At 41.0% G+C, this 20,953-nt stretch overlaps 1 protein-coding gene across 1 annotated transcript in view; it reads right to left on the bottom strand.

The window, feature by feature from the left end:
• Nucleotides 1–930: 930 nt before the first annotated feature.
• Nucleotides 931–20,953, bottom strand: part of LOC126284909 (odorant receptor Or2-like) — a 65,222-nt gene continuing 45,199 nt past the window's right edge. Inside the window, exons 4-5 of the mRNA XM_049984171.1 lie at nt 17,449–17,604; nt 931–1,825 (exon numbers count right to left, since the gene is read on the bottom strand). Coding sequence (XP_049840128.1) covers nt 1,769–1,825; nt 17,449–17,604 — 213 coding nt within the window. The 3' untranslated portion in view covers nt 931–1,768. The remainder of the gene's footprint in view (nt 1,826–17,448; nt 17,605–20,953) is intronic.

Below are 20,953 nucleotides of genomic sequence, written 5' to 3' on the forward strand. Positions count from 1 at the left end.
CATCAGCCACATAACATAAAATTCCTAACAAATCCCTGATAGAAATATTTATTAATTGTTAAGGAACTTTTAATGAGAAACTGGTACCATAATTAGTGAAAAACTAAATCTCACAAATTTTTATTGTTAAATTTATATTTACTCACTAACCCCATGAATGTTGTAAAATATTAATATATTTTCTTTACTATGTTTAAATCTCTATGCTCTTTAGTAATCTATAAATAGACATCATGTATCCAAACACACGAAACAATTTATTTGTAACCTACAAGCACATTTTCTTCTTTGCCATTGCAATGAAACTCCTGTCAGAGATTTATTTAACATGAAATTTGCGGCACACCTTGCTGCCAACTATCGATGATAAAATAAATCATAATCAAAAGACCACAAACTATTCCACACACTCAAAAAGTTTGATTATATGTTGTGTTGGGCAAGAAACCGAAATTATTGGAAAGTACTAAGCAGGCTGTCATTACTGGTGTTAAGAATAAAATATATTCCATGACATTGAAAAACAACACTAACTCAGGAGGTTAAACCACTTCATTCTTATAGTAAATTAAGATAATCTGGTTTTTTGCATTTGGAAATTTACACAGTTTTATTTGGTCAGAAGAGACTACTGCATATGAAGGAGTATAGGGATTAGTGCACACTACAATATAATACTTTTAGTGGATACACATCTGAAATGTTTTGTTACATTTACTTCAAGTGTTTTTAATTAGTATATAAATATGTGTCTATCTAATTCGGATTTTCTGTTTTAATTTTGTACCTCGAATACAGAGAGTGGATGAAATCACACTTTTGAAATACTGGTCCCCTACACTCTACTATAAATCCTTTACAGGCCATTAGAAAAAGTTATGTCTATATTTTTTCCATTTGCTTTAGTAAACCAGGTTAATAAAGCATTAATGATAAAGATCTAAATTTATTATAGTCTTCAAATATGTACAAAAAATGTCTTTACAACTGTCATTAAAGTAGCAATTCATATCCAGTAACAAAAACCAAACTATTACAACAAACTAATCAGCTTAAAATCTACAATTCTTCAGACTATATACAATGCTTGAAGCAAACCTACAGAATTAGTAATTTCTATACTGTAATATGTTATCGTTTAGGGTACAGTCCACATTTCTCCAAATACAATAAACATTTATTTATAAATGGAAGTAAAGTGACGAAATCCCTGATGAGAGATTATCAGAGTATGTTACTTTACAGCATTACTTATCTGGTGACAAGGCTTTCTTCATATTTCAGAAAGATGTTCAGTATGACTGTTTTTATGTGTATACAATCGCAATAAATTCTTCTAGGTTGCCAAAATAATAAACCTTTATAGAGGAAAAAATCTAAATTTAGCATGGCAACATTTGTTAATTGAAAAAGCTATAAATAGAAAGACTTGGTTAGTTTATTTTCTAAGTAAATAATTACTGTTTTTTTATATCTTTATTGGAAGTAGAATAAATCCATTAATTTTGTCACCTTTCTTACAAACTACTCCGTTGCACTCGGTAGCTTATGCATATTATTCAAGAATATCAGTAGTGTCTTTTTCAATCAATTAACATCTGTTTAACTGATATTTCATTAACAGTTCAGACATTTTATTCTCTCCATTAGATCAGATAATTTAATCAAGAATCATCATTTTTTTATAAGCTGTAGGAATACCAGTGTGTCTTTATTAAAGATGTGCAAATTAGTATTCTTCCACAGTTCAGCTCCAAAGAATATGAGCCTAACGTCTATTCATTTGACCCAACAGTGCGTAGTATGAATAGGATGCATTCACCAGCTGGAAGATAAATATACATAATGAGATCAGAAGAAGATGTGTTGACAGTATAAATATATGTATACTGATAGTGTACATCTAAGTAATTAATGTACTGGAAAAGAGTACACTGCTATGATGATGTGGTGAAATGTATCTTTTTTCTGAAGAATCTCAAAACCAATCGTTAGAAACACTTCAGTTATTTATTATAGTGTTCTTACTAACTGAATTTTTGGTAGGAAGAATCATTAAATACGAGCTGAATGTCCATGGTATTTACATAACGTTAAGTAACAAAGAAATGGTTATTAGTTAGTATACATATAACCTTAACTGACGACCTTCCAAATGATTGTTATTATTTACATAAACAAAGATGGATAACCAGAGATTAATGACAGTATTCTCGAACTTCATTGTACATTTAACTCTATTACGCCATAGATTCGATTCTTTAGAATGTAACAAGGGAGACAAACATGGGGTAACAACTACTTCCGATATTGCACATCTGCATGTACGTCACTATTCTGCAATTCACTCGTAAATGCCGGGAAGAGGGTTCATCGAACCACCTTCATTCAGCTATTTCTCTACGTCGAACAGCGTGCGAAAAAAAAGAACACTTAAATCTTTTCGCATGACCACTGACTCACTTATATAATTGTGATGGTGATACCTCCATATGCAGTTGGTCATAAACTATACCCTATTTCACGATAATCAACATGTAAAATTTTGTCTACCGTCAATATTGTCAGGTGAGGACCCAATATAGCTGCATATTGAACTCAGAAGCGGACGGAGAAGTGAATCGGTGGCAATCACTAATAGATCTATTGCATCTTTGAAGTGTTCTGTCAATAAAATGCAGCCTTTCGTTTGCTTTTCCCACTACGTTTTCCATGTCAGCTTTCCAGTTTAAGTTGTTCGTAACTGTAATCCATAGGTATATAGTTGAATTGACAACCTGTGACTTTGTGTGCTTTACATATCGTGTAATCAAAATTTAACGTATTTCTGTTCCTATTCCTATGGGTGACATCACACATTTAGTTATTTACTGTCCATTGCTTCTTTTTGCACCTTACAGATATCTCGTACAGTTAATTTTGCAGTAGGTTTTCATCTTCTGGTGATTGTATTGGACGGTAAGTGAAAGACAGCATAATCCACAGACAGTCTAAGAGGACTGCTCAGATTGTCTTCTAAATCGTTTGTGATGGATGAAACATTAATTCCTGGCTGGGTATGGAGGAAGAAATGTCCTATAGATATGTGTCCGGAAATGGACGGTGTGCGTGAAACGACGAGTCGTCCCAGAACACAGAACAGAGCTGCATCTCATCCACGTTACAACAGATGTTTAAAGTGGCCTCCTTGGAATTGCACGTGATTGTGGCAGTGGCTGGACGTTTATTTGTCTGAGAGGACCCATGGTAACACAAACGTCCAAAAATTGCTTGAAGTGTTGTGGGATTTGGTTGATGCCCGTAAGGGCACTTGTTTTGGTGTAGCCGGGCTGTCTATAGACCATATCCATCTGTTTGAACGTATACAAACACCATCTCGACTTGTTTCCTACATTAATACCGAACAATTCTGCTGCTTACATTTCGCTGCGTCTATCACATATCGTCAACACACAGCACGTGATTAGATTCCTCAGCGCCGTCTACCGTGGCACCATGCATTTCCGGACACATGTTCATAGGACCCTTTCTTCTCCATTTCCCGTTAGGAACTCGTCCCTAGACTTTGTCGGCTTTGTTAATATTTATCCTGCATGGATTAAGAACAACAGCGGCCCTACAGTACTTCTTAGGGTCACAACTTGTATCATTTCTGATTTACTCCATGACTTTGAGTCAGTTATTACGAAATTTGGTCTCTTTGTAAGTAAATCACTAATATCGCCGCACAACTGAGGCGACACTCCAAAGGCACGCGTAACTGAGGGAAATGCTATGCTTTGTCGTAGTACATAAGTTGAACGCTGGTACTGGAGGCATGTTTATAATAAAAATGTGGTAATATCAAACGTGATGGGTACAGATTCGGAATACGAAACAATATGGCTGATGACAGGTGTTAAATGTGAATAAAACAAGTCATCTGATGCTTTCATAGACCTCTTGCATCTGCAGCCGTAGTTGTCGGGAAACTTAGAGAATACTTCGTGTAAATATTGTGGTCACGGTATAGTTTTAAGTGGAGATCTTAACGTACCAGCTATAAACTAGGATGTTCAAGTGGTTATGACGGGTGTCAGGGACAGAAAATCATAAGAAATTATTCGAAGTGCCTTATCCGAAATAACTTTGAGCGGTTAATCAGCGAACAGAGTGGAAAAGAGAAGTCTTAGATCTGCTGGTGAAAAACAGACTCTAAGTTTTCGACTCAGTAGCCTAGAATAGGGAATCCGTGGTCATAATCCCGTTACAGCGACGCTGCATACGGCGTTAAATGGAATTACAAAGAAAGGCATTGTAAGGTGTCAGGCAAATCCAACACCTTACATGAAAACCATGACGTAATAAGCAAATCTCCTAGTATGTCACATAGCTCCGAATAAATCGTGACATTAAATTAACCAAAGTAATACGAGTAACGAGTGAGCAAATGGAATACCACAGACTAACACAAGAATGCCTAAATGCATGTCGTACCTTCCCACCGTGAGGCAGACGCAGTTCCGAGGGGAGAAACGAGGACAGAAGCCGAGAGCAGAACCGTGGGGAGGGGCTGGGCACCCACGCCACGAGCCTACCTGTACAACTATACAACCCGCACGTTTTAGCGTCAGGCTTTTTCGCGTCTCAGGTATGTCAAGGACAACCCCCAGCCCAGCTTAAAAGCTAGAGCCCTCCAGAAAAGCAGTATAGATCTTACGATAACACAAAAAGGGCCACTACCACCCGCAAGTTTTAGCGTGAGACTTTTTCGCGTGTCTGTTACATTAGGATCACTCCCCAGCCCATGTTAAAAGATAGAGCCCTCCAGAAGAGCAGTATAGATCTCACGATAACGCTAAAAGGACCACACTAGCTGCAGGTTTTAGCGTGAGACTTTTTAGCGTCTCTGTTACGTCGCAAACTTTAAGAACATTGCCCCACCACGAAAAGTATAACGTTTCCCATTGGATAGACAGAATTTTTGTAGGCGGAGCTTAAGGTTAACATTGAGACCCTGATTGGTCAGATGAAAACACAGCCAGATAGTTTTTTTAAACCAACTTCGGTAAATTGTAGTAAGGAGAAGTTAGCGGAGAGTTGGTTCCGAGACGGCGGGCTGGATGGCTGCTGCGCCGGCCGCTGCCGCCCTGACGCTGCTTAGACACCGACAAGGTAATGAACGCACGCGATGCCGCATTTTTGAGCGCATAAGGCTTCACTCAGAACTGCAGAAGTCTCATCTGTTACACCCCTTTTTTCCGTAAAACTAATGGTGATCGTTAATTAAAACTCATGGTGTTCACATTTGCCACTTGAAGAACAGATCTGAAACGCGATGATTTTTCTTTTATATAGTTATTGAGAAGCCACATCAGCCACTGTAATTTACGACAAGTTAGATAAGTTATTAAAGATAATTGAGGGTCACTGTAGACCATTTTGATAGTTTTATCTTTTGTGAAACTTAAATTAAACCTAGATTATATATGTGATATGGCATAGGTCATCCTTCGATCGATTGTAGAACTTGGAAACCCATTTAGGGAATATTCGTTCACATTTTTGTTGAACGCTGTTGGTTTTTACCATCCTGTATTAAAACATTTCCTTTTATCAATAATGCAATTTATAAACAATGTTTTGTGATTAGAATAAATTTCCAATGGTAAACTTAACTGCTTTTTCGACGTTATTTTACCAGCTAACTAAAAATAGGAAAGCCTTGAACCCTTTCCACTATATTTAGTTAGAATTAAGATTCTTTTACAGGGAGTGCAGTGGAGCTGACGCTGAGATCATTTAGTATTTGGTTATATCATCGCTAGTCTCACTGAACTCTTCTGAATTCTACATGTCATGTGTGGTCTGGCCTCTCCTTACCAGCAAAAGGTCCCAGGTTCAAACTAGTTCCCTAAAAAACACGCTCAGAGTGTCGTTGCGCGAAAGTGGTTGGGAGACACGATATAGTACAATCAGACACCACCATGAATGTTTAGAAAATGGCGACCCTGCCAGGATGGTAAAATACCATAATTGAAGGTCGACCACATGCCTAATTTGGTCAAAAAAAAATCCTGCAAAAAAAATTTTTCGTTGAAAAAAAATTTTTTTTTTCTTAAAGTTATACATAGTCGTAAACAGTAGCTGCGGCGATAGATAGATAGTAAAAGTATTCGAGAATGAGTGAGAATTCTAGCAGTGGCAATAGCACAATTAAGTTATGAATTTTGAAAATTGTTAGAATTAAGTTTTCTCTCCAATGCAAGCGAACAGGTGGCGGATACATCGTTGACATGTTGGTTCTGTCCCAACAAGTAAGTGAATGGATTGTCAGTCTTGGTAGTGTCAAGTCGTGTGAACAAAAAATTTATGAAACGTGTGAGATCTTATGAGCACATTTTGACGTGAAGTAGGGCGCGTGAATTGCTTTTGAAACAGAAAATAAGGGATTCGGAAAGATTAGCAATGGCAGATCGAGACTTTGACCGAATTGAGGTAGAGACCCAGTATGAAAATGGACAGAGAATAGGCAGTACAAGAGACGATGCAGTATGGCGAGAAATAGGACAGATAACGCACCATAACGAGGATAATGTACGCCAAGGCACAGAAAACCTAGGTCAGCATACGACAGAGGAGCAGGAAAGTAGAGAGACAGTCGATGAGGATTTTAACTTGCGTCTTGAATACGTAGAACCCACAGTACAAGTAATCAGAGCTCCCTCACCACAGAGTACAAGGAATGCGAGTAGAAACGAGTCACAGCAGAGGTCAATGCAATCGGTTGCGAACCAACACTTGCGCGAAAACACAGAGCGTAGGACGTCGGAAGAAAACGCAATAGGACCCACCAATCTGGCAGAATTATTACAACAAATTACGGAAACCATGACAAGGCAGAATAAAGAAATTGCGAACCAAATTCAAATTCAGAATGCAGAAACCACGAGACAAAGGCGTGAGATTAAAGAATAAAACAAAAAAATTCAGTTACACCTAAGTCATATTGAAGACGAGGCAAAAGGATCTCGAGAAGTGATAGGAAACTTAATAACAGGTTACAATCAATTGAGAACAGACATTGACAAGGTACAAGCGGACGTACAAACATTGCGTAATGACACTGAGGACGAGATCAAAACATTACGTAACAACACCCAGGCAGAAATCAAGAAAGTAGAGAAACAGATAAACGAAATTACTAGACAAGCAGCAGGTACAGCGCGTGAAATTGTTGAAAACAGTGTGTTACACAAACGTATCACAAAAGCAGCGCTGAAAAGATATGATAACCTCATAGTCAAAATAGAAGCGCAAACGAAGCGACAATTTCAGAAATTGCGAACAGAGTTGTTGCAAACCTTTGAAGAGCGTAGTGAACAAGACCGAACAAGCACTGAGTCTGCAACCACATCCGTATCTGCAACAGCACCGGAGAAACAAGAAATTAACGAAGATATTATGTATTTGTGATTCCAATCACAGGCGGAAAGTAACATACGTGAAATCAGACAGCCTGGACCGCGGGTACGCGAAAGTTACAGTGGACAATATCCAATGGATCTACCACAACAGGAAAGAACGACGAGAGAAATGATCAGAAACAAAAGTGGCAAAGAATCGCGAATTTCATATGGAACTATGACGAAGTACGACAACGATCATTTCCTCACAGTCAGAAAATTTCAACACTTTCGAGAAGGAAACTCATTACATCCACGAACTTTTATTGATCAATTCCGAGTAGGATTACCAGAACACAGGACGCTAGCACACAAATTAGACTTTATATGTGCACACATGTCAGGAACAGTCGCAGAAATCATGCAAAATGTTGCAGCGACATGTCGATCGTACGAAGATTTCAGAGAGAAGTTTCTCTCACGATATTGGTCCAGCGAAGCACAGAACAGAGTGAAGTACGGATTATTACAGAACCCATATTTTGAAAATTCAGGAGAAAAGAGTCCCGTGAAATTTTTCGAAGTAATGGCAAACAAAAATCAATTCTTAGATGTACCATACAGTGACGGAGAGTTGATTAAATTATGCACGATGAAGCTACCATTGAAATACCAGCAATCATTAGTAGGTCGCGGAGGCAATGACGTCGAAGTATTTAAAGGTATTCTAAGGGAACTAGAGTTCATATTCTCGGAAGATGATGCAAGAAAAAGACGAAGCGCACGTGAAAACGAAAGCAAAAAGCAGTGGAATTCACAAGACATAGTACGAAGAAACAATAATTACGAACCACGCGAAAACTTCGCACCAAGAAACGACGATAGATTTCAGCAAAGAACCGGTTATACATTTAGAAGAGAATATGGCAATAACTATAATTCACCCAGAAACGGCAACAACTATTATAGAGGGAATAACGACAACCGGAACGAGTACTGGAGAGCCAATAGACCGACAACTTATCAACAAAGAAACCACTATCAACAAGCTGAACAAGAAAAGCGAATACAGATAGAAGAGGTGGAGGTAAGATCACCAAAGCCCAATAAACGTTCGAGTTGACAGCTAGGCGCCCATGCCAAAGAGAATGACGCGCCGACCCAGGACAATTACAGCACCTTGAACAGAGAAGTAAAAATCTTATCACGAGAAGAGAAGAAAGAAGAAACAAATCCGCGGGGACCAGATGAAAACGAAGACAGGAGAATAACAATATCATGTTGGGACGAAATTAATTGGGAGAATACTGACGAGGAAGATGAATTACCAGAGGCATGCACAACGAATGTAGGAGGAAAGGACGAAGTAATGAGTATTGCAGAGCTATTTGAGATGGAAACCAGCGAAAGCGAATTCAATGAGGATAATGCGCAGTCGACAGAAGTTGAAAATAAGTTACAAGTGGGCACACAACCCAACGTATATAATGAAGGAAGTTATGAAGCGATAATTAGTGCATTTAGATGCGATTATGTGGAAGTAGCGATGGAGAAGGAGAAGATAGACGAGGACGAGGAAAAAGTAGAGGATGTAGAAGAAAGCGTAAATGAAGGAAGAAATAGAAAAGAGGAAATAGAAGAGATAGAAGTAGCAGTCGAAGATTATCCTACAGAAAGATCGAATTCACAAGGGAAATTCCTAAAAAGGCTCATGTATGATTCAGTGGAGGATTCTTTGATGCAAGAAGAAGAGGAACAGAACCAACCCTTTCAAATTCAAGCAATTGTGAAGGCCATGGTAAAGAATATCCCAGTCAATATTGTAATTGATAGCGGAAGTGAACTGACTGCGATCTCAGAAAATTTATTCATGCAGTGTAATGCCAATGAGGAATTGCCAGTTCTGAAAACACGTAAGATTAAAGTAAGAGGTCCTATTAGAAACAATGCTGCGGAAGTTACGAGACAAACAAGGTTAACTCTTTCGTGCCAAGGTCAAAAGATCGAAGCCAACTTCGTGATTATACCTAAACTAACTGTAGATTTGATTATAGGTGCAGATTTTTTAAATGAGAGACGAGCGATAATAGATATGGGGAAAGGTAGCGTAACATTCGGGAATGTCACACTTCTCTTGGAGCAAAAACTAAAATTAGAAGAGATACCAGTTATAAACAAACAATTAAGAATGATGCGAGATAAAGAGGGTGAAGAATTAGAATGGTATGCACAAAAGGGGGAATCGCCTCAACTCATGTTAGAAGTCCATAAAGAAATCGACGAAAAATTGCAAGAAGTTTGCGGTATTTCGGAACACAGTAAAAGAGAATTAAAGGATATTTTACGAGATAAAGCAGAGGTATTTTTACCTAAGACTGGTAGTATTACACACTTTCAGTACAAGTTTGAAGATTAATTTTATTATTGATAAATAATCAGCACAATATTCCAAGATTATGTTGCAGATAAGATCGTCAGGAGAAAGAAGAATGAAGAGAGAGGAAGGTGGGAAAAAGAAAGTAGTTTCAATAATAATACCAATAGTACCATAGCTTAAGGTGAACGGATAAAGCGTAGATAGTCTAACAGCATGAAATACTAAAATGCTATACACCACGACACTACACAAAAATAAAAAACGAATTTGAGGATTCTTGAGTAGACGCTAAGACCCCAAATATCTTAGAATTGTAACAAGGAAAGGGCGCCGAAATTTGTAAGGTTTTTTAAGTAGGCGTAAAACAAGTAGATACTAGATATATGTTAGATGATTATAAGTAAAACTTTTTGTAAGAACCATTGTAAAAAACTCCAGCAAGGAACAGATGCAACGACCCACAAGTTGCAACGCGAGATGTATCAAGAAAGAAAAGGACGTAATTAGCAAGACACGATTCCTACATAGCAGGAGCGTCGAGAGAAGGGAAAGGCGAAACTAACAGACGGCCCTTGTAGCGAAAGTGGGCAATAAATGTGCCCGCTAGGTAGAACCTTGCTGGGATGGAACAGGAAGCCGCACAGTGACAGCCCTGCAGAGGCGCCACGGGACGCCAGGACACCGGATTTTCACCGCTCGTAAACCCCAGGGCGCCCCCGACTCAGCGGAGCGAGCAAAAAAACGGCCGGACGAGAAGACCGCTTGGGCAAGCCACCGCTGGCAAAAAATATGCGTAAAAGTCCACTACTGCTATTAAACAGCACGCTGATGCACGAAACTGAAGAAGAACTTCCACAAATTAAAAATGACGCGCCCAAACAATTTATCAAACTGTTACTAGGAGGAGAACTTCAAAGCGACTAGTTATCAATAAATATTTCCATATCCTGCCCAGAGAAGAACCAAGAAGCAAGTAAGAAGCAGACAAAAAGCAGGAAGAACAGAAGTTGAAGATTCGCAAGATTGAGACCAAGAAAGAAGACGGGTGAAGAATAGACGACATACCTTCCCAAATCCCTATCCTATTGTAAACTAGTCGTCTGCGAAGTATTACAACGAAAAACGACCGCTTTCAGCGACATATAACGATTACTTTCACGCATACAAGCCAGTAAACCACGAGATTCTGCACTCACAGCTCCATTCCATTATGGGACCTCCACAACAGCAACACACACTTGCAAAGCCAACAAGGAACGAAGAACGAAGCTGTACGTCAAATACTTGCCCGCATCCATCTCGCTCAAGACCATCACGTTCATGCAAAAAACGTTCGCCAACCTCATGCTTGAACATTCACAGGATTGTGTGAACGTGTGAAATCAAATTATGTGATGTAGGAATTGTGCAAAAGAAACGTGTGAAAAACTAAATAAGTAAAGCACACCAGACAGCTAATAAACTACAAAATAACAGTCATTGACTATGGACTTAAGTAAAAAATAGACTGTCGATAAAAACAAGTCATTAATTCTGAAATGGACAGTATATAAAGAAACAATATGCCACTTATTTTCTCCTCATAAAAATGAAAGAATAACTATATTTTACTTAGTTTCTCCTTATAAAAACAAAGTATAAAAAATTATCTTGTAGGATGTTTTCCCTTTCTTTAACATTTGTACCATTTATTAGGATAATACCTCAATACGTGTGTATGTATATTTCTTTGTCAAAGCAATTTTTTTAGCATTTGTAAAATTTGTTAGGATAATATCTCAATACTTGTATATGTATATTTCTTTGGAAATAATTCTTACTTGTTAGTGTAACAATGTTGAAATGTGTGTCTAGAAACAAAAACATTTTTTCTTGCACATGATATTTAGAAAATGTGTTAGGAACAGATTTTACTTAATTACTACATTTATAAAAACAATATATCTAAGAAAATCGATGTGAAAGACTCCTCACTTTCGATAACAAACTTCTTAAAAAACAAACTTCACACTTAAATAAAGAAAGAAAAATAATTAAAAACTAATAATAGTATAAAAATATTCTTCTCTTGTCATTTTTTAATTATAATGTGGAAGAATATAAAAATATAAATTAGTAATACAAACTAGCATAGAACAGAATAATGTGCCTGAACAGTGTGCAACAAAATTAAGATAAATTAGAAAATTTTTGACTGACTTAGACAACGATTCAATCATTGCCTAAATTCAGTGCAAAAATTAAGTTCGAAGGGTGGTGATTGTAAGGTGTCAGGCAAATCCAACACCTTACATGAAAACCCTGACATAATAAGCAAATCTACTAGTATGTCACATAGCTCCGAATAAATCGTGACATTAAATTAACCAAAGTAATACGAGTAACGAGTGAGCAAATGGAATACCACAGACTAACACAAGAATGCCTAAATGCATGTCGTACCTTCCCACCGTGAGGCAGACGCAGTTCCGAGGGGAGAAACGAGGACAGAAGCCGAGAGCAGAACCGTGGGGAGGGGCTGGGCACCCACGCCGTGAGCCTACCTGTACAACTGTACAACCAGCACGTTTTAGCGTCAGGCTTTTTCGCGTCTCAGGTATGTCAAGGACAACCTCCAGCTCATGTTAAAAGCTAGAGCCCTCCAGAAAAGCAGTATAGATCTTACGATAACACAAAAAGGGCCACTACCACCCGCAAGTTTTAGCGTGAGACTTTTTCGCGTGTCTGTTACATTAGGATCACTCCCCAGCCCATGTTAAAAGATAGAGCCCTCCAGAAGAGCAGTATAGATCTCACGATAACGCTAAAAGGACCACACTAGCTGCAGGTTTTAGCGTGAGACTTTTTAGCGTCTCTGTTACGTCGCAAACTTTAAGAACATTGCCCCACCACGAAAAGTATAACGTTTCCCATTGGATAGACAGAATTTTTGTAGGCGGAGCTTAAGGTTAACATTGAGACCCTGATTGGTCAGATGAAAACACAGCCAGATAGTTTTTTTAAACCAACTTCGGTAAATTGTAGTAAGGAGAAGTTAGCGGAGAGTTGGTTCCGAGACGGCGGGCTGGATGGCTGCTGCGCCGGCCGCTGCCGCCCTGACGCTGCTTAGACACCGACAAGGTAATGAACGCACGCGATGCCGCATTTTTGAGCGCATAAGGCTTCACTCAGAACTGCAGAAGTCTCATCTGTTACACCCCTTTTTTCCGTAAAACTAATGGTGATCGTTAATTAAAACTCATGGTGTTCACATTTGCCACTTGAAGAACAGATCTGAAACGCGATGATTTTTCTTTTATATAGTTATTGAGAAGCCACATCAGCCACTGTAATTTACGACAAGTTAGATAAGTTATTAAAGATAATTGAGGGTCACTGTAGACCATTTTGATAGTTTTATCTTTTGTGAAACTTAAATTAAACCTAGATTATATATGTGATATGGCACAGGTCATCCTTCGATCGATTGTAGAACTTGGAAACCCATTTAGGGAATATTCGTTCACATTTTTGTTGAACGCTGTTGGTTTTTACCATCCTGTATTAAAACATTTCCTTTTATCAATAATGCAATTTATAAACAATGTTTTGTGATTAGAATAAATTTCCAATGGTAAACTTAACTGCTTTTTCGACGTTAATCCTTGAACCCTTTCCACTCTATTTAGTTAGAATTAAGATTCTTTTACAGGGAGTGCAGTGGAGCTGACGCTGAGATCATTTAGTATTTGGTTATATCATCGCTAGTCTCACTGAACTCTTCTGAATTCTACATGTCATGTGTGGTCTGGCGTCTCCTTGCCAGCAACAGGTCCCAGGTTCAAACTAGTTCCCTAAAAAACACGCTCAGAGCGTCGTTGCGCGAAAGTGGTTGGGAGACACGATATAGTACAATCAGACACCACCATGAATGTTTAGAGCATGAAAATCTTTCCGTTTAGCAGGAGCGACAAGAGAGATTTCAGATTAACTTGCAAGTTTCTCCAGCACTGACAATGTTGACCATCAATGGACAAAGTTCAAAAGCATTGTAGAGTACGCACTAGAAGTGTATGTCCCGAGTAAAGTTACGAGTGAAGGACTCCTATGAACATGTGTCTGGAAATGAATCGTGCCACGGTAGATGGTTCTGACGAATGACAGTTCCTTCCAACATAATGAATTACCTTGAAGAAAACGATCTATTAACACACAGTCAACATGGGTTTAGAAAACATCATTCTTGTGAAACACAACTAGCTCTTTATTCACATGAAGTGCTGAGTGCCATTGACAAGGGCTTTCAGATCGATTCCGTATTTCTGGATTTTCCGAAGGCATTTGACACTGAACCACACAAGCTGCTCGTAGTGAAATTGCATGCTTATGGAATATCGTCTCAGTTATGTGTCTGGATGTGTGATTTCCTGTCAAACAGGTCACAGTTCGTAGTAATTGACGTGAAGTCATCGAGTAAAACAGAAGTGAATTCTGGCGCTCCCCAAGGTAGTGTTATAGGCTCTTTACTGTTCCTTATCTACGTAAGCGACTTGGGAGACAATCTGAGCAGCCGTCTTCGGTTGTTTGCACATGACGCTGTCGTTTATCGACTAATAAAGTCATCAGGAGATCAAAACAAACTGGAAAACGATTTAGAAGTAATATCGAAATGATGCGAAAAGTAGCAGTTGACCTTAAATAACGAAGAGTGTGAGGTCATCCACATGAGTGCTAAAAGAAACTTGTTAAACTTCGGTTACACGACAAATCAGTCTAATCTACTAGCCGTAAATTCAACTAAATACCTAGGTATTACAATTACGGACAACTTAAATTGGAAGAAACACACAGAAAATGTTGTGGGGAAGGCTAAGCAAAGACTGCGTTTTATTGGCAGGGTACTTAGAATATGTAATAGACCTACTAAGGAGATTGCCTACATTACACTTGTCCGTCCTCTTTTAGAATACTGCTGCGCGGTGTTGGATCCTTACCAAATAGGACTGACGGAGTACATAAAAAAAGATCAAAGAAAGGTAGGAAGTTTCGTATTATCGCGAAATGTGGGAGAGAGTGTCACAGGAATGATACAGGATTTAGGGTGGACATCATTAAAAGAAAAGCCTTTTTTCGTTGCGACGGAACCTTCTCACGAAGTTCTAATCAACAACTTTCTCCTCCGAATGCGAAAATATTTTGTTGACACCGACTTACATAGGGAGGAACGATCATCAAGATGAAATAAGGGAAATCAGAGCTCGTACGGAAAGATATAGGTGTTCATTCTTTCCGCGCGCTATACGAGATTGGAATAATAGAGCATTGTGAAGGTGGTTCGATGAATCCTCTGCCAGGCACTTAAATGTGATTTGCTGAGTATCCATGCAGATGTAAATGTAGAAGTGTAGACCATCAACAAAGTAAATAGCTTACAAATGTTGAAATGTGTGTGTGAATTTCTAAGGGACCAAACTGCTAAGATCATCGGTCCCTTGACTTACACACTACTTAAACTAACGTAACGATAAAGACAGCATACACACACATTCGCTATGGAGGACTCGAAACTCCGGCTGGAAGGGCCTCGCAATTAGTGACATGGCCCCCCTAACCGCGCGGTCACTCCACGTGGAATAGGTTACAGAACATTCGTTCGACTAATACTTGAATGCTACTCTTCAGTATTGGATTCGTACCAGATAGGATTGATGGAGGAAACAGTGGAGATTAAAAGAAAAGCAGCATGTCTCAAGTACCGGTTCATTTACACTCCTGGAAATGGAAAAAAGAACGCATTGACACCGGTGTGTCAGACCCAACATACTTGCTCCGGACACTGCGAGAGGGCTGTACAAGCAATGATCACACGCACGGCACAGCGGACACACCAGGAACCGCGGTGTTGGCCGTCGAATGGCGCTAGCTGCGCAGCATTTGTGCACCGCCGCCGTCAGTGTCAGCCAGTTTGCCGTGGCATACGGAGCTCCATCGCAGTCGTTAACACTGGTAGCATGCCGCGACAGCGTGGACGTGAACCGTATGTGCAGTTGACAGACTTTGAGCGAGGGCGTATAGTGGGCATGCGGGAGGCCGGGTGGACGTACCGCCGAATTGCTCAACACGTGGGGCGTGATGTCTCCACAGTACATCGATGTTGTCGCCAGTGGTCGGCGGAAGGTGCACGTGCCCGTCGACCTGGGACCGGACCGCAGCGACGCACGGATGCACGCCAAGACCGTAGGATCCTACGCAGTGCCGTAGTGGACCGCACCGCCACTTTCCAGCAAACTAGGGACACTGTTGCTATTGGGGTATCGGCGTGGACCATTGGCAACCGTCTCCATGAAGCTGGGCTACGGTCCCGCACACCATTAGGCCGTCTTCCGCTCACGCCCCAACATCGTGCAGCCCGCCTCCAGTGGTGTCGCGACAGGCGTGAATGGAGGGACGAATGGAGACGTGTCGTCTTCAGCGATGAGAGTCGCTTCTGCCTTGGTGCCAATGATGGTCGTATGCGTGTTTGGAGAAGTGCAGGTGAGCGCCACAATCAGGACTGCATACGACCGAGGCACACAGGGCCAACACCCGGCATCATGGTGTGGGGAGCGATCTCCTACACTGGCCGTACACCTCTGGTGATCGTCGAGGGGACACTGAATAGTGCACGGTACATCCAAACCGTCATCTAACCCATCGTTCTACCATTCCTAGACCGGCAAGGGAACTTGCTGTTCCAACAGGACAATGCACGTCCGCATGTATCCCGTGCCACCCAACGTGCTCTAGAAGGTGTAAGTCAACTACCCTGGCCAGCAAGATCTCCGGATCTGTCCCCCATTGAGCATGTTTGGGACTGGATGAAGCGTCGTCTCACGCGGTCTGCACGTCCAGCACGAACGCTGCTCCAACTGAGGCGCCAGGTGGAAATGGCATGGCAAGCCGTTCCACAGGACTACATCCAGCATCTCTACGATCGTCTCCATGGGAGAATAGCAGCCTGCATTGCTGCGAAAGGTGGATATACACTGTACTAGTGCCGACATTGTGCATGCTCTGTTGCCTGTGTCTATGTGCCTGTGATTCTGTCAGTGTGATCATGTGATGTATCTGACCCCAGGAATCCCTTCCTGGGATAATGAATTCACGGTGTTCTTATTTCAATTTCCAGGAGTGTAGTAAGTGCGAAAGCGTCACAGATGTGATCAACCAATTCCTGTTGCAGGCGTTGCAAGAGATGCGTTCTGCACCACGGTATGACTTATTGCCGACATAGAGTGTACGTTCCTAGAACAGCCAACCTATCTATTGCTCATTTCTACTTATATCTCCCGGAAGCAACACTCATGGTAAAAATTAGAGAGATTTGAGCCAACAGGTAGGCATAGTAGCAGTCGTTTTTCCTGCGAACGATACCCTAGTTAGGAGGAAAACAGGGAATTGACACTGGTACATAAAGTGTTCTGCGCTTTACACTGTAGGGTGGATTGTGCGGCATAGATGTAGACGAACAAGTTGCTCGGTAGCACTGTCACGGTCAAATTCACGAAAAGTAGTGGTACCCGAAAAGCAGTTAGTCAGCATCTTGTACTTGAGCCTGATACTCTTGTGACTGGTAAATTTTAACAAAACTGCTTAGCAGCAGCACATACTAATTCGGTTGCCTTAAGTATTGGCATTTAAGCTACCATGATGAGACTTTACACAGACCGAGACGAAGGCTTCCCTGTTGATTGGGTAGAGGCGTCCAGCAGTGAGAACCAGAGGCTTCTGGGCCCGGCTGATCAGGATTCTCAGGGTGTGTTTGAAACGTCCACTCGCTTCCACCCAGCAACAGCTGTATGCTGACAGCACCACCGCCTCCGCCTATGGACAGCAAAACACGTCAAGAAATATTCATCGTACTGCCATGTCGAGGGAATATAACTTGCGCTGAAGACAAAAACCACACATCTGCCTTTCGTTTTATGGTATTCCCGTTTTTAGCCAGGGTATATTTTACCCGCCTTAAATGTTTCTCAGTGTGGTTCATCATCTAAGCAGTTTATCTAGAGGAGGGGTTTGTAATATTCACTGACTGAAATTTATATTGTGGGGAGAGAAAAAAAGATTAGGATTTAACACCCCGTCGACGATGAGATCATTGTAGACAGAGCACACTCTCGGTTTTTAGAAGAAAAGGTAGTATATTTATTTATTTGCCAAGAAACTAAATCTGTATAACAGAAATCATAGCTGTAGAAATAGTAAAGCATGTACTCACACAATCATTAATCGGTGCTGATTAAATGTGCTGCTGTTATAATATTCTACCCCAAAACCACCATGTAACGTACTAAAACTATTAGGAAGGCTATGTTCCTTTCAGTAGGCGTGCCATTTTATATCGTAGCTAGGTGAGCACTTGATGTTGCCCAGGTATGGTTTTATTCAAACAATTAGTCCTTTTCTTCTTGCCTCCCGCCCTCTGTCATCCTTCTTCATTCTCTTCTGAGGATGTCTTCCTCATCTTTGTCTCTCTGAATACTCCTAATTCTTCCCTGAGTCCACTTCCTCCTATTCCTACCTCTGTAGAACTCATACTCCCCCTCTCTCTAACCACCTCCTCCGACACATATCACTCTCCACCTCCTCCATTGCACTCTGTGTTCATCTTCTCTTATCCCTCTTTCTATGCGTTTCGTCCTCCGCCGTCTCTGTCCATCAGTTTCTCCCCTCGCTCTGTCATTACGCTCTGTCATTACCCTCCTCCCCCTCTTCCTCTGTTCACGTGCTCTTTCCCCTCCCAACCCATTTCCTCCTCCCTATATCTATCTCCATCACCATCTACCCCATATCTGTGTCCAACTACTTCCCTCACTTCCTATTTATCGCTTCCCGATCCTATCTGTGTCTATCTCCTCCCACTCTTCGTCTCCCCATCCTACTCTGTCCATCAAAACCACCTCAATAGGACGTTGGTGGTTCTTACGGCACAGTATTACTTTCCAGACAGTAACATGTGTATCAGGTTTGGCTGAAGTCTATCCACTCATTTAGGTCGACCATTTTGCCCACCGCTTCAGCTATGTGCTAACAGGTACATATAATTAACATATTTCACACAATTTTGTATACATATTTCAGATCTATCTCTAGCATATTTCGCCGTGCAGTTTGGTTTTCAAGCAGCTCAATGTTTAGACTTCTTCTCTCGTGAACTACATGTCTTGCAGTCATACACACTAAAGTGCCAAAGACACTGGCGTATTCAAATACAGAGATATGTAAACAGGCATAATAGGACGCAGCGGTCGGAAACGCCTATGGAAGACGCCAAGTGTCTGCCGCAGTTGTTAGATCCGTTACTGCTGCTACAATGGCAGGTTACCAACATTTAAAAGAGTTTAAAAGTGGTGTTACAGTTGGCGCACGAGTAATACGAACAGCTTCTCTGAGGTAGCGATGAAGTGGAGATTTCCCCGTACGAAAATTTCACTATTGTACCGTGAATATAAGAAATCCGGTAAAATATTAGATCTCCGACGTCACTGCGAAAAAAAAAATCCTGTAAGAACGCGACCTACGACGACTGAAGAGAACATTTCAACGTTACAAAAGTTCAACCCTTCCACAAATTGTTGCAGATTTCAATGCTTGGCCATCAGCTAGTGTCAGCGTGCCAACCATTCAACGAAACAATCATCGACATGAGCTTTCGGAGCCGAAGGCCCACACGTGTACCCTTGATGACTGCTCTACACAAGGCTGTACTCCTCACCTGGGTCCGTCGACACTGACGTTGGACTGTTTGTGACTGAAAACATTTTGCCGATCGGTCTTGTTTCAAATTGTATCGAGCGGATGGACATGTACGGGTGTGGAGACAATCTCTTGAATACTTGGCGCCCGCATGTAAGCAGGGGACTGTACAAGATGGTGGAGACTCTGTAATGGTGTGGGGCGTGTACAGTAGGAGTGATATGGGACCCCTGATACGTCTAGATACGACTCTGACAGGTGACAAGTACGTAACAATCCCGTCTAGTCACCTGCATCCGTTCACGCCCGTTGTGCATTCCGACGAACTTCAGCAATTCCAGCAGAACAGTGCGACCCGCCACATGTTTATAATTGCTACAGAGTGACTCCAGGAACACGTTTCTGAGTTCTAACACCTCCCCTGGCCACCAAACATCCCAGACATGATTATTATTGTGCATATCTGGGATGCCTTGCAACGTTCTCTTCGGAAGAGGTCTCCATCCGTTTGTACTCTCACGAATTTGTGGGCAGCCCTGCAAGATTCGTGGTGTCAGTTCCCTATAGCACTACTCCAGACATTAGTTTAGTCTATTCTAGGTCGTGCTGGGGCACTTTTGCGTGCTCGTCGGGGCCCTGTACGATATCTGGCAGCTGTACCAGTGTCTTTGGCTCTTCAGTGTAATTTTGAAGGTATATTCAGCGGCACATGTAGATAGGTGTGCGAAATATATTAGTAATAGAGCTGGTGGCAAGGAAGTTTGTTTGCCAGGTTTGGTTCAAATCAATCCATTAGTTTACAACGAGATGGGGAAACACACGTGAAATGAAGTGGATATGACAATACGTTATGTTGAGCCAATTAGCCATCTTCTGACCCTTTATTACGAAAACATTCTCCATGAATATTAACAAATGGCGTATTAATGACAAATTCTTTTCTTGAGCTACGAAAATCCATTGAAAAGTCACTTCAAAAGTACTCCCGTTTGCTACAAAAACTGGTTTTTATATATTACACTGTTTCTTAAATACCCTGATATTTTTCTCCGCTATAACGTAGATATTTCGCCCTTTATCAATAATGCAAGATTTTGCAGTGGAATTCGATGCGGAGAAAGTCGGTTCGGATTCAGGTCTTCGAAGGAATTTTCATCACAAATACTAGGCCGAAATGGACGGAGAGATGGTGGTGTACAGTGACTTAACAGCAACGTATGTCAATATCTTGTGCTGAACAATATACCTCTTAGCAGTGTCTCACAAAGTGAGAGAATGCCACATAAGTATGGCCAATCGTACGTGGAACATCGCAGACATACGCATCCAGGTGACCGGCTGCTCAAGCGTGCACCGTGCCACAGACGTAAGCTGGTGGGTGCACTATTATTCTACGAGCACTCTTCTGAAAGTAAGGAAAGGTAGATTGTGAAATGGAAACAGTGAAAATCAAAACTGTTTTACTTGCAACAGT

This window comes from Schistocerca gregaria, chromosome 8, assembly GCF_023897955.1.
Source record: "Schistocerca gregaria isolate iqSchGreg1 chromosome 8, iqSchGreg1.2, whole genome shotgun sequence".
In the NCBI taxonomy this organism is placed as follows: domain Eukaryota; kingdom Metazoa; phylum Arthropoda; class Insecta; order Orthoptera; family Acrididae; genus Schistocerca; species Schistocerca gregaria.